General features: G+C 30.7%; 1 protein-coding gene across 8 annotated transcripts; it reads right to left on the bottom strand.

The window, feature by feature from the left end:
* LOC109828947 lies at positions 297 to 12,321 on the bottom strand. 8 transcript variants are annotated; one of them, XM_020395956.1, is made up of 10 exons: positions 12,230 to 12,321; positions 11,991 to 12,101; positions 10,942 to 11,057; positions 6,563 to 6,618; positions 4,924 to 4,990; positions 4,540 to 4,659; positions 4,193 to 4,271; positions 3,095 to 3,181; positions 1,384 to 1,446; positions 297 to 675 (listed from the first exon to the last, which is right to left on the bottom strand). In XM_020395956.1, the coding sequence occupies exons 5-10, from the start codon at positions 4,977 to 4,979 to the stop codon at positions 598 to 600; spliced, it is 483 nt and encodes a 160-aa protein (XP_020251545.1). In that variant the 5' UTR covers positions 4,980 to 4,990; positions 6,563 to 6,618; positions 10,942 to 11,057; positions 11,991 to 12,101; positions 12,230 to 12,321; the 3' UTR covers positions 297 to 597. The 8 variants fall into 8 exon arrangements, with proteins under 8 accessions (XP_020251545.1, XP_020251546.1, XP_020251548.1 ...); XM_020395957.1 differs by lacking the exon at positions 10,942 to 11,057 and having other exon boundaries at positions 11,968 to 12,101; XM_020395959.1 differs by lacking the exon at positions 6,563 to 6,618.

The following is a 16,213-nucleotide window of genomic DNA, read 5'->3' as shown; positions in this document are numbered from 1 at the left end:
GTCATTACCAATACTATTTTGTTCAAGGTAATGCAAAACGCAGAGAACGTTTCCATTCACAAAAATGTCTGAACTGTTGATGATAATTAATTTTAACGCAATGCAAGTAACCGCTCCAATTTGGCTTCCCCTACTGACAAAAAAATATATCAATGAATGAACCATCATTTTTTGATGACATATCCGACGTCTAAGCGTTCAACGAAAAAGAAGGTTGTGCGAGGAGCATATAGTTATGTTAAGCAGGTTTATCAGCTGTGTCATATGGTGAGTTTCTCTCATCAGAAACCTCTAAAGATCTGTTAATTCCCTGCTCATTTCCAGAATCCTTTAGAAAACGAACAATCTCATCTTAAAACTGAACATGAGTACGTGACTAGCCCTGAAAACTACTACATATTGCGACGTTCCACATTAAGTCCCAGCTGTGTAAAAGCGTTTTATAGTTTATACAGCATTCCATCCTTTTCAATCCTAAAGCTCAATCACAATCAAATACAAATTTTCAGATAAACTCTTTGATGTACAAGAGAGATGCAATTGCTGGCCTCAAGATAATTGGTAATGGTTTATTTGAGGTTACTGACAAGAAGCACTTCATTTGCTAGTCGGTACATGTATCCCGTGACGCTTGAAGAATTCCCGAAACCCATATGAACTTTGATCATAATTAAACTGGAAGAAAAAAAGGAAACATATGATATATTAAAAATTCAATCATATATAATATAAACATAATAGCTTCATTTATGTGGACATTAACATCAGTGATCGGATCATTTTGCGTCAAGTTGACAACAGAAAATATTAACTCATAATCTAGTATCATATAATTCATCAATCACGAGGAATGCCAAGCTTTAAGTCAACATACACTTTACCTGCAATGGATATATAATATTCCATATCGTCACAAAATCAAAGAACAATTTTTTTTTCTTTCAAAGATACAAGGATAGCTACCATAATGTAGGAGACTTTTGCATCCAATCCCTCAATAGATGTTTTATGAAAATCTTAAAGCTCCCCGTCTAATAGTGGACAAAAAACATAGGGAACCTGATAAATTTAAAATATTTGGTTTGGTGGTGGTGGTGAGTGGGGGGGGGGGGGGTTGAATTAAAGGGCATGCCATTTGGGTTTAATAGAGGAGGAAAAAAATGGGTTCAGTGACAAAATCTTAATTCACAGGTCCTAATAAATGAAATGTTGCACTTACATTTAATATAGTTAAATCTAAATAACTACATAGAGAAGGGTCCAGTATGCATATCAAAAGGAAAGAAGGCTCACATTGACGTTAAATCAAATAGAAGTATGTGATTTTGGAAAATAAGCAGCAAAGCATTTGATAGGCCAAAAAGTTTTAGGTAACAAACTTACAGGCAACACTTTCACAGAGTACTTTGTAATGTTTGGATCTGCAACTTTTCCTTGGCTGGCTGCCTGATCAAAGAAGAAAAAGTGGGCTTTGTGAGCTATATATGGATATGCATCTATAAGAGCATTTTTATAAATTACATAGACGTATCGTAAGCTATGATTTGCAATAGTCCGCTCTTAGAAAAAGAAGAGTATGGACTCTTCAGGATGGGAAGTTAATTTCTCCATTTTTTTTGACAAGTTCAACTGGTCATATAGGTAAAATTTTCTGTTTTCTTGAAGCAAAGATGAGAGGTTGTAGTTCCCCAGTGGACTACTACCCCATGGAAAGCGAGCTGGAAGGAAAGTGTTTTAATGGTCACATCAAACTTACGAAGTAAACTAGTTATTTTTATAATTTTTAAGAGAGAAATCATGAACATGCTCTACCGTCAAAGTATGCTTGCATAAAGATTAATACTAGGAAGGTTGACATCCAGGGAAGTCCTGGTTTGTAGCCAACAACTTATGTTAAAGAACAATAGAAGTGCAGGATGACATGCGACAATCATAAAAGCAGGATCCAATATGAAGAATGAGGGCAATTCTGCAAATGGATATCATTAACTACAAGATAGATCATTAGATCTCAATATTAATAGATTAGGATTTTTGAGTTCAAAACTCAGGTTATCTCCCATGTTGCTCTCTTTATCATCCAGATGCCTAGACTTATTATTCAACTACATTTAGGGTTGTGCTTGAGAATGGTTCTCATATCTTTATTTAGGATCTACAGGATTTTCAGTACTGATCATAGAATGGTATTAATGCTAGACTTGGGAATTGTCCATCTGTTTAATTGCTTATGTTGTCTCCTAAGCAATCATCTTGGCTTGTGAGACAGTTTTCCTCCCAAATCAAAACACACCTCCCTCCAGGCAGATTTTCATTATATGTTCTTTGGATTTTATTTATTTATTTATTATTATTTTTTTTTTTTTTGATGCAGACCTTCAGTATAAAGAACCGAGAGCCTAAATTTATGTCCGTTTTGCTTTACAGACATATATAATATCTGCATTTTACCTTTTGTCCTCATCTTGTTTAATCGCAGAAAACTTTATAAAAATCCAAGCACTTACGGTTGCAAGATATCATCAATTACCAAAGGATAAGATGAAGCCAAGACAAACATTAATAGATCATGGCAAGACTGTTACACCAACATCAGAACTTAGCAAGATAGACACATTTGTCTTTGTATGTGGGGATATTTGGCCTGCACTCTGAACTTGCTGACGTCAGACAGGATGCGATTTATTTTTTTCTTTGTTTGCGTTTTAGGAGGAGGGAATGTTGTCGCTGGTTAACAATATGAAGCCAATAGCATGACCTCCAACGAAAAAATTTCTGGAATTGTGATAAGATGAAGCCAAGACAAACATTAATGGATCATGGCAAGACTGTTACACCAACATCAGAACTTAGCAAGATAGACACATTTGTCTTTGTATGTGGGGATATTTGGCCTGCACTCTGAACTTGCTGACGTCAGACAGGATGCGATTTATTTTTTCTTTGTTTGGGTTTTAGGAGGAGGGAATGTTGTCGCTGGTTAACAATATGAAGCCAATAGCATGACCTCCAACAAAAAAATTTCTGGAATTGTGATATTTATCCTACTCTACTTATACCCAAAAAAAAGAGACGAGGTAAAGCATCCACCTACTTGTTCTGGACTATGAAATATCTCAATGAACGGATACTCTTTCCTTTGCCTTGTTATGCAAAATCCTGGATACTTGGGACACTCGACCTGAAATCAGCATGAAGCAGTACAAAAAGAAATTAGACGTTCTCCCAGGTATCATTGACTACGCTTCCATGAAATTCAGAAGGCAAACAAGTGGGCAAAGTTTAATCAGCAGAGTGTACAATCCTTGCGATGATAAAATATTAAAATAAATAGGTTAGATACTCAGGAATAGCACAAAAATTTCTATATACCTCAGATGAAGTGAAATAAGAGTTATTTTCTATTTTTCAATTGTATGCAAATCTCAGTTTGCCCTTTGAATATGCAAATAACAATATTATTTTCAGTCTTCTGCTATGCATTCCACCACAAACACATTTAAGTAAAATGGTGGTTTTCTGGCATATAGGCAGCAGTAGTTGTTTTTTGCGAAAGAATAACAAACAAAATGTTGGCTTCCAGGAAATTTTTGCATACTTTTCTTTTTCCTGGATCAGTGATCCATTACTGCTTGTAGGCATTTAGGTAGTTGCTCCAGATATATCATCATTTATTCGTAGAGCCATTGACAGAACAATTTAAACAATTGGAACATAGAAATGCATCTGGGCTCAATTTAAAGAGCTAAGGATTATCGGATAATAGTTTGGTGAAAATATCACTGTGACCCTCAATACTTAATGTTCTTCATCCATAACATTCAAGTCTATTATAAACCATCAGGTTGAGTCTTTCTTACTCATTAGCAAGATCAGAAACGGGGCGGGAAGAGTGATGCCTTAACATGGATTCTAATCTACAGGGCATCTGTTTACCATCCACCGTGTCAAGAAGGTAGTACCTCAGCCTCCAGTACCCTGAAAGATACTCTTTCTTGTAACTAAGAAGGTGGATTTTCACTACAATTGAACCATAAGGCTTCCAACAAACAACTAAAACACCTAACAACTAATCAGAATAGATCTAATAATTTAAAGTGCAAAATTACTTTGGAAAAATAATTTCTCCAAGATACAAGCTGATGAAGATAATCAAGTGCATTATGCAGTAGCTAATAGACAGTAGACATACCCGCATGAATTTTATATGTGGATAAAACTCTGCAGCAGCCTCTTCCAACACTTTATCAAGATGTTTTGTATAAGAGCACCTACAATCACGGAATATAACCTTATTGATTAAAAAATTCACAGAGCTAATACACATCCTACATTTGCGCATTTCCAAATATTCAAAGCTTCATATACCAGCCCATAACATACAAAGAAAAGGGATATTCCTACATGGGGAACATTTTCCGGCTACAACTGACTCAAGTATGAGGGTCCATCAATTTTCTACCGAACTTAGTGCTAGGAGTCTAACTTATCGTGCAAATTGATAATTGACAGAACTTACAATAGAAAGTAGATGCACACCTTATAGTAAATGCAACAACCATAGGGCGACCTTCGTGCAGCTGCTGAACAAACTGACGCTCAGAGGTAAAATGAATAACTCTCGAAGGTCCTAAGTCTTTTGGATATCCAGTGTAGTACCTAGCATTTACCAATATACATTTAGTTGCATCCAAACGAAGAAAAGACAAAATTAACCAATATGTAAACACTATACAGAAACCCATGTAATTTCAACACTCTGTCACCCTTTTTTTTGGGTCCATCGAGATTTGTAATTTCCTAGTTCCTAGTTTTTATAAGAGGAGACGAATTGGAATTTTTAATATAAGAAACAAGCAAGGGGTGACATATAAAGCATAAAAGATGGTATATTTTTTTTCGGGGAGATATCAAGGTGCTCACTTGCTTGTTGATCGAAGGTGAGAGATCATTCGATCAAGAAATGAGGGCTCCTCCATTGATGGTTGCCCTGCAGCATTCAAGTGGAAAATGAGCTTGAGATTCCAAAAAAATCACAAAAAATCCCAAAAAATTATCGAGGAATTAACAAAAATTTACAATCGAAAATGGATGTGACCTAGGGTTTACGAGCTAGGGCTGGAAACAGAGGAGGAAGAAGGAAGCGTAGACAACGAGAGTGAGGTTCAGGGGTTTAAACGGGTTTGGGTTATTTCTTGTATTGGATATTATCTATATTATCCACTTGTCGATCCATTTGATGGGTTTGAATAGCGGAGGCCCAAACAGATGTAGCCCCATATATCAAGCTAACTTTGCCTATTCACTCTTTTCTTAGATAGTGGGCCTCTGAAGGCCCATTTACATGCGCTCCTAATTAAGAATGTAATAGTCTGATAGTAGGCTAAATATCAGAAACCCCTAACTTTTTCTTTTTACTCTTTTTTCTTTTTTTGGATTTGACGAGCGAATTTCCCCGTGATTCTTTGGACCATGAGTATTAAACCCCCAGGCATGAGTAAGGGGATTTTCCATACACACAGCATCAGTTATTCTAGGCAATTAAATTCTTGTGGGTGCTCTCGAGGAGAATCTATCCTAAGATCTTGGAGTACTATTCATGTACAGCTTACCAACTCAGCTAGACTCTCCTGGGTGACGCCACTTCCCCCCACAAAAAAAACTTTGGATGATTACCAAATGTTAAGGGTTATCAGTAAACCCTCCCTTTTTAAGTTTAAGATTTTATAAGAAAACCCATGAAACAGTGTTATCACAATTTTTATTGGCAAAAATGTCCACATGCATAATTTATTCACTCATGCAGAAATTTCACTCTTTTCATAGATTATTTGAGTGACCTTTCAAAAACCCTTTAAGTTTTCCGCTCATGTTACTATTGGGCTATCAATGAAGCAATAACAAACAATATAAATATTAGCATGTGTTTTTTAGGAATTTTCTTGAAAATGTTGAGTTCTCATGATGATGGTGAGGACTTGAATTCGGACTTTCCTTCAGATATAGGGCTCCTCTAACCAAGATTCCTCCATTGTAAAATAATAATAATAATAATAATTAATAATTTAAAAAAACTAGCATGTGCTATTAGCTATCTTTCCAAAATAGTATATTAAGTCGAAGTATGACCTTACAACACTTATTCCTTGATTTATGCTGATTTTATCCTCTATTTGAATATACATACTTCAAATAAAGTTCAATCTCGTGTTTTATTCTATCTTATAAAGTTTCTTTGGACGTCTTTTATTCTATTTTCCTCTCTCTCTCTCTCTCTCTCTCTCTCTCTCTCTCTCTCTCTCTCTCTCTCTCTCTCTCTCTCTTATAAATGTGCATAGTAAAATTTGGTCTTTTATCTTACTAAATGCACATTCATTTTCAACTTCTTCTCATATGATCAGGACTAGAAAGCTCAGTTTAAAGATTTACACTAAAAAATTACGCATTCATTCTCTTCAATTTAGCAGATCACATGCTAAGCCAAATCCTAGAATTACACAATCAAAGCTTAACCCAAAAACTCATTCACATTTGGATAGAAAAGTTAGCGAGTAGAGCATACCTTCTTAGTTCAAGGATCGAATTTGTCCAAACACATGTTACTGCAAGTGTGTTCACCTATAATTCAATAGAATTTTGAGAATTAGCATCAAATTTATTCAATTTGAAATATTTTTTAATATATTGAAACTTAAAGTCGACCCTTTCTTTTGAGTAAATATCCGTTATAAGACTATAATGGATTTATTTATTTTTTACTTTCACTGTATCAATTGTGATCTCGATTCAGATAAGAGGGTCAATAATCTACGTGCAACGCACGTACAATATACCCTTTCAATAATCTACGTGCAACTATGCATTGGGATTTCAAAATTAAGCTTCTAGATCCCTTTTCAAGCTTTCAACATATAAAGGCTAATTTCTTGGCATATTAAAGTATTAAAGTATGTTTCTTGACTGAAAGCTTCATTTACATTATTCCTTCACCATCTTCACTTGTTACGGATTATAAGAACCAAGGTTTTAAATATCGGTTATCGGGGATTTATCGGACGGTCAAAATCCTTATCGGATAGCAGAAATCGGGGATAAGTAATATTTATCGGAGTGATATATTGGATGATGTGTATATATAATATAACAATTAAAAAATATAATCTAATCATGCTTAATGAAATATAAACATACCAAAATGTAAATCATCATGTTTAAAATCACTAACAAATTGTAGAAAGCGAAACTTGCATCATAGCCTTGAAAAAATATAATGTTAGTCAAAATGGGCTGATAATCCCGATAATCCAGATAAAAAAGTCTTACTTATCGGCCGATAAGTGCCGATAACGCCGATAAATCGCCGATAAACCCACAAAAACGATAACCGATTAAAAATCTAATTTATCCTAGCGGAGAGCTCCCAAATCCGATAACTCGGCCGATAACTCGGCCGATAATATCGATTATCGGCCGATATTTAAAACAGTGATAAGAACATGACATATCTTCATTAGTTACATGGTTGATAATGATCTTTTAATTTATCTTCCGTTTTAGTCATTCCATTCACGAGTATGAATCAGAGACCATAAAACTGTTTAAATAATGCATCAATGACTACTGATATGTCTCACGCTAAATTTAGTATCTTTGTCAACCCTCAAGCAACTTGTAGCAATACCAGTATATGGTAACTTCGGGTCATAGCAAAATTAGAAAGGGAAGAAATGCGATATAGAGCTGCAAGAAGGCGTTCTTTAAAGTTAAAACTATGTGATCCTGAGCTCGAATGCAGCTTTTAGAAATTCTACGGAAAAAAAACAATTTTATGTGAGCTACTGTTTTTGAGACTTCGAATCAGAAGGTGGATTAATTTCCCTATTGGACTCAAGTTTGCATTATGAAGTTTTAGGTGTGATAATTAACAAGAAGTCAACGAGATATGACAGCTATGCTCTTGTACAATCTCTAGCTATGATTCAATTAATTAATGCTTTTAACATTTTCAACCACTACAAGCTTCTGGATCCCCTTTCAAGCTTTCAATGTAGAAAGGCTAATTTCTTGGTTAAAATCAGCAAAAAGGGGATGCAATCTTTAACTAGCTAATCGAAGGAGAGAAACCTTGAAAGAGGATTCTGCAACAGATCCAAGGCGAGTGGAGAGGAAGAAGAAAGCATGTGAGAAGATACCTTGATCGGAGTCGGAGGTGGCGACTACTAGGGAGGCGGCGGTGGCGACTCGGAGGCGGCGACGATCAGCTTGCGTGGATAAAAGAGCTCATGGGAGCTCAAAATTTTGAGAAAACAGTTTACTTTTGGGCTTTTTGATGGGTCAGCCCAAAAAACATCACATTGACCAAACGTGTTTTATTTTTTATTTTTTTAAAACGGAAACGTAAAAAACGTTCCAGTTGACAAACACTCCCGAATTAAAAATGTGAAGTGTTTTTTTTACTTGGAAAAAGTGTATAAAAAATTTATAGGTTTTTTAGATATTAGTTCCTTAAATCTTCAAAATTGCATATTAGTCACTCAAATCTTATGGAGTCCTATTATATATATATATATATATATGTGTGTGTGTGTGTGTGTGTGTGTGTGTGTGTGTCAAATATAACAGTTAGAGGCGAAGTGACTGTTTTACCTCTCTATAATGTTTTGTAGCCCATTTTTTAATAGGTTTAGACCCAATACCCGCTTAAAATAAATTCAAACTCACTCGAGTTCTTCTTTTCCAATGGTTAGCAATAAATCCTAACTCAAAGCTGAGCTTCACAAATGTTTGAAACATCGAAAAGAGTAGTAGTTTGGTAGTTACAGATTTTACGTCAGGAGTTAATCCAATCATGATCAAGTTTTTTAACAAAAATATTAATTGAGGGGCTATTATCAAGACCCTATAGGATTTTAGGGACCAATGTGCAATTTCTAAGATTTGAGGGACTACTATGCACTTATTGAAGATACTAAGGGACTAATATGCAGTTTCTAAGATTTGATGGACTAATATACAATTGTTGAAGACTTGAGGGACTAATATCTAAAAACCACTACTTTTATTAGCCTTATAAAATGTCGTTTGACAATGTTTAAACAAGGATCAATGAGAATTAAGTCCTCCTTAGCTTAAGGGACGCAATCAGAATTAATTTTATCATGAAGAGGCATAAAATAAAACAATCAAAAATAAGTATAGCATGTACGTTTTCATAGAAACTAGGCTACCATGTGTTTATTTAAACATCTATATAAACTCCGAATTAGCTTAAAAGGATTCAATGAATAAATTAGAGTGAAATGCTAAATTAAATTATCTATTTTAGTTAAATCTAAAAATTTATACCATATGCATTGCATGTGCAATTCACCTAGTGAGAAATAAAAATAAAATAAAAATGACTCAAAAGACATGGGAAAATGAGGAGGTACGTAATAAGTGAGAGATTGTGAGTAATTTGTAATGATTAAAGATATTGAAAGAGTTAATTAATGGTTGTGCTTAATGGGTAGAGGTTTAATGAGTGATTTATGAGAGGTTTTGAATAAGAAGCGCATATTAATAAGTAGGCTGTAATTGCAATATGAAGCACAAGATTTACATAAGGGTAAGAATTATTATAGAATAATACATCACAATAACACAATAGTTGAAAGATAGACCGCAAAATACATTTGGGAACAACAAAATTGTAAAGGTTACATTGGCAGCCCTAAATGTTAATAAATCTAGTGTCATTTTTTACATTTATACTCCAAAATTTAATTTTTGACAACATGAGCTCATTTTTTTTACTTTTATATTCCAAAAAATTTCTATACTTTTTTGACAATATTAATTTTTGACAACATGAGCTCATTTTCTACAATAGTTTTAACATTTATTAATATTAAATTAAAACGTGTACAATTTCTTCAACATGACCTCCAAATGGAGTAACCTTCATTTTTCAAAAAAGATGCTCCTTGATTTCGACAATATTATTAGGTACCCCCAACTTTGAACATTATTTTAGAAAGCTTAAAGTATCAACATTATTTTTAGAAAATCACAATAATGCAATAAATCGGGTATATAAAAAAATACAGACATTTGTCTGGTTTTTTTTTAGATTTTATGATATTTTTAGACTTCAAGGAGTTATCTCATAATAGACTAAAATATAGACAGATAATTGAGAAATATAATCAGAAATTAAGAAACTGATCGCTTTAAATATTATTATTTACAAAATTGATGATTCATTAAAAGATATCACACTTTTTTCTCTTGTAGTGTAAGAATAGCTATGAAAAGAATAATATATAGTTAGCATTATTCAATGTTCCTAACAATTGCATGTTATAAATAGAGGGCTGTCTATGGAATTTCATTCCAAAATTTTATGATATTCATAGGGTAGAGTAGTAATACTCTGATCTAGAAACAAGATATTCCATGTAAGATATGGTCTCTTTTAACCTGACGTGCTTGTTTGTTTGTATGGCTGAAATATTTTTTTACGTGTAACACATTACAAAAAATCATGTGAATCAAAAAGGAATCCAAGGAGTCAAAGGACTGAAAAGGATGAGAGAAAATATACATGATCAACGTGGGCGTCCCCCACTCCATTTGTATCCGCACGATTCCTATGGACTAGGAGAGCTTAGATACTTCTCTTGGCAAAGGATAGCCTACCTATCTATTTGTCATGATAATAACACTTACTACCTTTCAAAAATTTTAAAACGGCTAATAAAGGTATCTATAGCTACATAAATTATTTTATTTTGAAACATACGGATATGATTTGAGACGATAAAGAAGACATAGTGAAGACACGGGGGATGCTTAGTGTCAAGAGAATTGCAACTACATAGAACAAATGGTCTATAATCATTTAAGCAAATAGTACAAAGGGACACAAATTGAACTAATACAGATCTATCCGCAACTAACCTTTAGTAGTATTTAATTAGGGTGTCCGAGCATGACGGCCAGAAACTCCGGGTTCGGTCAGGTTAAGCCCTGCTTAGACCTAGGCTCGGACCAGCCTGGTGTATGCACGGTCGTACCTAGGTATTTTGGGGCCCAAGGTAAAATATTAGATGAGACCTAAGTGATACAACTCATAATATATTTTATCTCATTCTTCTTACCTTTTGAGCTGCAAAATTACTAATTAAAGCTTTATATTCAATATTTTCTAATATATTATTTTCGATAGATAATATTGCTAAACCATTCAACCTATATCTTAAATAAGATTTTAGTAATTTTAATTTTAAAAACTTCTTTTAGCGGAAACAACTGTTACGGCCTTACGTGTATAGTCAATAATACACGATAAGCAATACAAGTATTTGGAAAAGAATCTAACCGTTTTATATAGTTCAACACTTCAAGTGGACTATTAATCTCTACTTTTAAAATTTCCTTAAGCACTCTCAATTCTGAAAACAAATCAAGTCCATTAATATCTAAATGTTCATCATGTTTTAGTGTATTTTCAAGATTAAGACAATATTCTTTCAATTTAATATCATCTAAAGCTTTTAATTTTTTCAAATCAAACAAAAAACCAAAATTTCGAGATTAAGATGATGTATGTAACTATGTATCTTTACAAATTAGCTAGTTGCAACTTTTAAATGGAGCAGTTATTCCTGCGTAGAAACCATCTAGTGTAAGGCTCAGAACTGCCCACTAGCCGATACCCAGTCTTCAATATTTATAGAGAAATTTCCTTCTAAATCCTAACAATTAATCTTAACTTCAAATCAGGGATGTTGAACAGAACAGTTAATAACACACATAGCATTTCATATTAAAAGCCCAAACACACTCGATCACAATCACTTTTGTCAACTATTGCCCACTTTCTGCTTAAATTAAATATCAGAACACCCAAAACACCAAATATAGTTAAACGAACATCAAATTCTTATGCAATGGAGAATGTGCAAGTGAAAATAGCATGTTGACCTATCAACTGATACTCAGATCACCTGCCGGTCAAATGTCAAGAGGGAAGATTTTGCCAGGGATTAGCCACCCAGAGATCCCATGACTAATAAATAGATTTGATTGTTAAAAATCAAATCTATGCCCACAAATACCTGTAAAATTGATGATATCAGTAACTCATTTCGAGGTTCACGGTCAACAAGGTGCTTTTCACGAATATGTTCGAAAGAAACCATGAAATTGATTTGATTCTTAAAAAGAAAATGGATTAAAAGATGACCTTTGGACCAAAATCAGCGGAGGCGGCTCACGGCTGGAGGTGGCCGGTGGGACCATGGGAGCGGAGGTGGCTCAGGCTGGTGGTGGTAGCGGAGGTCAGGAGGCGTGGCGATGGGAGGCTGGACCGGAGGTCTTGATGTTTGAGAGAGGAGAGGAGATCGGAGGGAGAGGGAGAGGAGGGGGACGCGGTGGAGGGAGGAGTAGGAGGGGGTTTCCAGAAATGAAAACAAATTTGGGGATGATTTATTCGTTTTAGGGGGGAAAGTAGGGCATTCGCGGGTTTAATTGGGTGAAATTTTTTTAAAAAATTGATCTATGTATTCTAGACGAAAATTTCCGTCTAGGATACTATTATAGACGGAAATTTCCGTCTAGAATACCTGGTTATTTTTAAAAAAAATAAAAAATAAAGTAACCGTCTAGAATACTATTCTAGACGGAATTTTCCGTCTAGAATATTTTATTCTAGACGGAATATTCTAGACGGAAAATTTCCGTTAATAATAATAATAATAATAATAATAATAATAATAATAATAATAATAATAATAATAATAATAATAATAATAATAATAATAATAATAATAATAATAATAATAATAATAATAATAATAATAATAATAATAATAATAATAATAATAATAATAATAATAATAATAATAATAATAATAATAATAATAATAATAATAATAATAATAATAATAATAATAATAATAATAATAATAATAATAATAATAATAATAATAATAATAATAATAATAATAATAATAATAATAATAATAATAATAATAATAATAATAATAATAATAATAATAATAATAATAATAATAATAATAATAATAATAATAATAATAATAATAATAATAATAATAATAATAATAATAATAATAATAATAATAATAATAATAATAATAATAATAATAATAATAATAATAATAATAATAATAATAATAATAATAATAATAATAATAATAATAATAATAATAATAATAATAATAATAATAATAATAATAATAATAATAATAATAATAATAATAATAATAATAATAATAATAATAATAATAATAATAATAATAATAATAATAATAATAATAATAATAATAATAATAATAATAATAATAATAATAATAATAATAATAATAATAATAATAATAATAATAATAATAATAATAATAATAATAATAATAATAATAATAATAATAATAATAATAATAATAATAATAATAATAATAATAATAATAATAATAATAATAATAATAATAATAATAATAATAATAATAATAATAATAATAATAATAATAATAATAATAATAATAATAATAATAATAATAATAATAATAATAATAATAATAATAATAATAATAATAATAATAATAATAATAATAATAATAATAATAATAATAATAATAATAATAATAATAATAATAATAATAATAATAATAATAATAATAATAATAATAATAATAATAATAATAATAATAATAATAATAATAATAATAATAATAATAATAATAATAATAATAATAATAATAATAATAATAATAATAATAATAATAATAATAATAATAATAATAATAATAATAATAATAATAATAATAATAATAATAATAATAATAATAATAATAATAATAATAATAATAATAATAATAATAATAATAATAATAATAATAATAATAATAATAATAATAATAATAATAATAATAATAATAATAATAATAATAATAATAATAATAATAATAATAATAATAATAATAATAATAATAATAATAATAATAATAATAATAATAATAATAATAATAATAATAATAATAATAATAATAATAATAATAATAATAATAATAATAATAATAATAATAATAATAATAATAATAATAATAATAATAATAATAATAATAATAATAATAATAATAATAATAATAATAATAATAATAATAATAATAATAATAATAATAATAATAATAATAATAATAATAATAATAATAATAATAATAATAATAATAATAATAATAATAGTAATAATAATAATAATGAAAAAGAAATACTAGCATGTGCTATTAGCTATCTTTTTTAAATAGTATATTAAGTCGATATGACCTTACAACACTTATTCCTTGATTTATGCTGATTTTATCCTCTCAAGGTACGTACTTGAAATAAAGTTCAATCTCATGATATCTTATAGAGTTGCTTTGGACCTCTTAAGCGTTTGATTGTCAAACTCGTTGCCTTCAACTCTTAAGATCCAAATTGAAGGAAATATCATGAGACAAGAGGGAGTACGTCACATTTAGTGAACCTGTAAATTTTACCATTACTCTTATCATTTCAACTAATAACCAAAACACGATGCCAAACAACATGACAAAAGCATATACAAAGTACAAAAAAATAATAATAATAAAATAAAAAAAAATCTAAGGATAGAGATTAACATTATCTTAATTACCAATAACACCGACATATTTAAGAGTAAGTTAAATTAGAAATCAAAGTCCAAACTCCCCAACATCCGGATCACTTGGATCGCTTGCACAAACATTCAACGCTGATTTATCCACAAAAAATTATAAAAAGGTTTCGTGCACCGACAAAGTTTACGTGTTGGCAATTTGAGTACAAGATATAAGCAAATTACTATCAAAATAAAGCATAAATTAAGACGAAAATTGTTAATGTAATGACACTTGTAATGATATGGATGCACAAAGTCAAGTAGGCGTATGTGACATAATTAATCACTTATTAGTTGCTTTTAGGATTGCCTGAGATTAGTCCATGAACCTCAATGAGCTAACAATATATAACCTCGTGTGAAGCGAGCACGGGTCCAAATCGCATGGGTTACTATCCAATCCACTTATAATTAATTAAAAATGCAAAGTGTTTGTTTTGACTTGGAAAAAGTGTATGAAAAGTTTATGGGTTAGATATTAGTTCCTTACATCTTCAATAATTGCATATTAGTCCCTCATAGTTTGAAATTGCATATTAGTCACTTAAAATCTTAAATAATTGCATATTGCTCCATTAAATCTTAGAAATTACATATTAGTCCCTAAAATCCTATAGGGTCCTATAAAATGGTCCTTCAAGTTAAATCATGTCAGAGTTGAGAGTAATATTCCGTCAAATTTAACAGTTGGAGGCAAAGTGACCATTTTATCTTCTCTATAATGTTCCATAACCCATTTTTAATAGGTTTAAATCCAATACCCGCTTAAATAAACCCAAACTCACTTGAGTTCTTCTTCTCCAATTGTTAACAAAAAATCCTAACTCAAAGTTAAGCTTCGCAAATGTTTAAAACGTTGGAAAGAGGGGGTAGTTTGGTGATTACGTACGGATTTTAGATTAGGAGGTAACCCAATTATGATTAACTTTTTTAACTGAAATATTAATTGGGGGACTGTTATTCAAGACCCTATAGGATTTTAGGAACTAATATGCAATTATTAAAGATTAAGGGACTAATATGCAATTTCAAAGATTTGATGGACTAATATACAATTGTTGAAGACTTAAGGGACTAATATCTAAAAAACTACTACTTTATTAGCCTAATAAAATATCGTTAGGCACAACTCCTCCTTAGCTTAAGGGACGCACTCAGAATTAATTTTGTCATGAAGAGGCACAAAATAAAATAATTGAAAATAAATATAACACGTATATTTTCATAATAAATTGGAAAAGTAAACTTTCCATAAAACATTAATATATTCTCAAAAATAAAAAGGAAATAATATGCAATTTACTTGTGTAATTAAAGATGTTGTTTATATATTTATCAACAAAGGTTTCCAAGCGACCCTTCTTTTCTCAGCACTAACTTGTCAACAAAGATCTTCAGATTTATTTTTCTTCAGCTCTAAAATTTCATAGTGGTGAATTGTAGTAAATAGCTGCTGTAAAAAAGCAAATCACCCCTTGGCATGAATAAGCAAACAACGAGGAGCTTGTTTCACAACCTACGTATTCTAATTTA

This window comes from Asparagus officinalis, chromosome 1, assembly GCF_001876935.1.
Source record: "Asparagus officinalis chromosome 1, Aspof.V1, whole genome shotgun sequence".
NCBI lineage: Eukaryota > Viridiplantae > Streptophyta > Magnoliopsida > Asparagales > Asparagaceae > Asparagus > Asparagus officinalis.
This window is presented reverse-complemented; position numbering and strand designations above follow the sequence as displayed.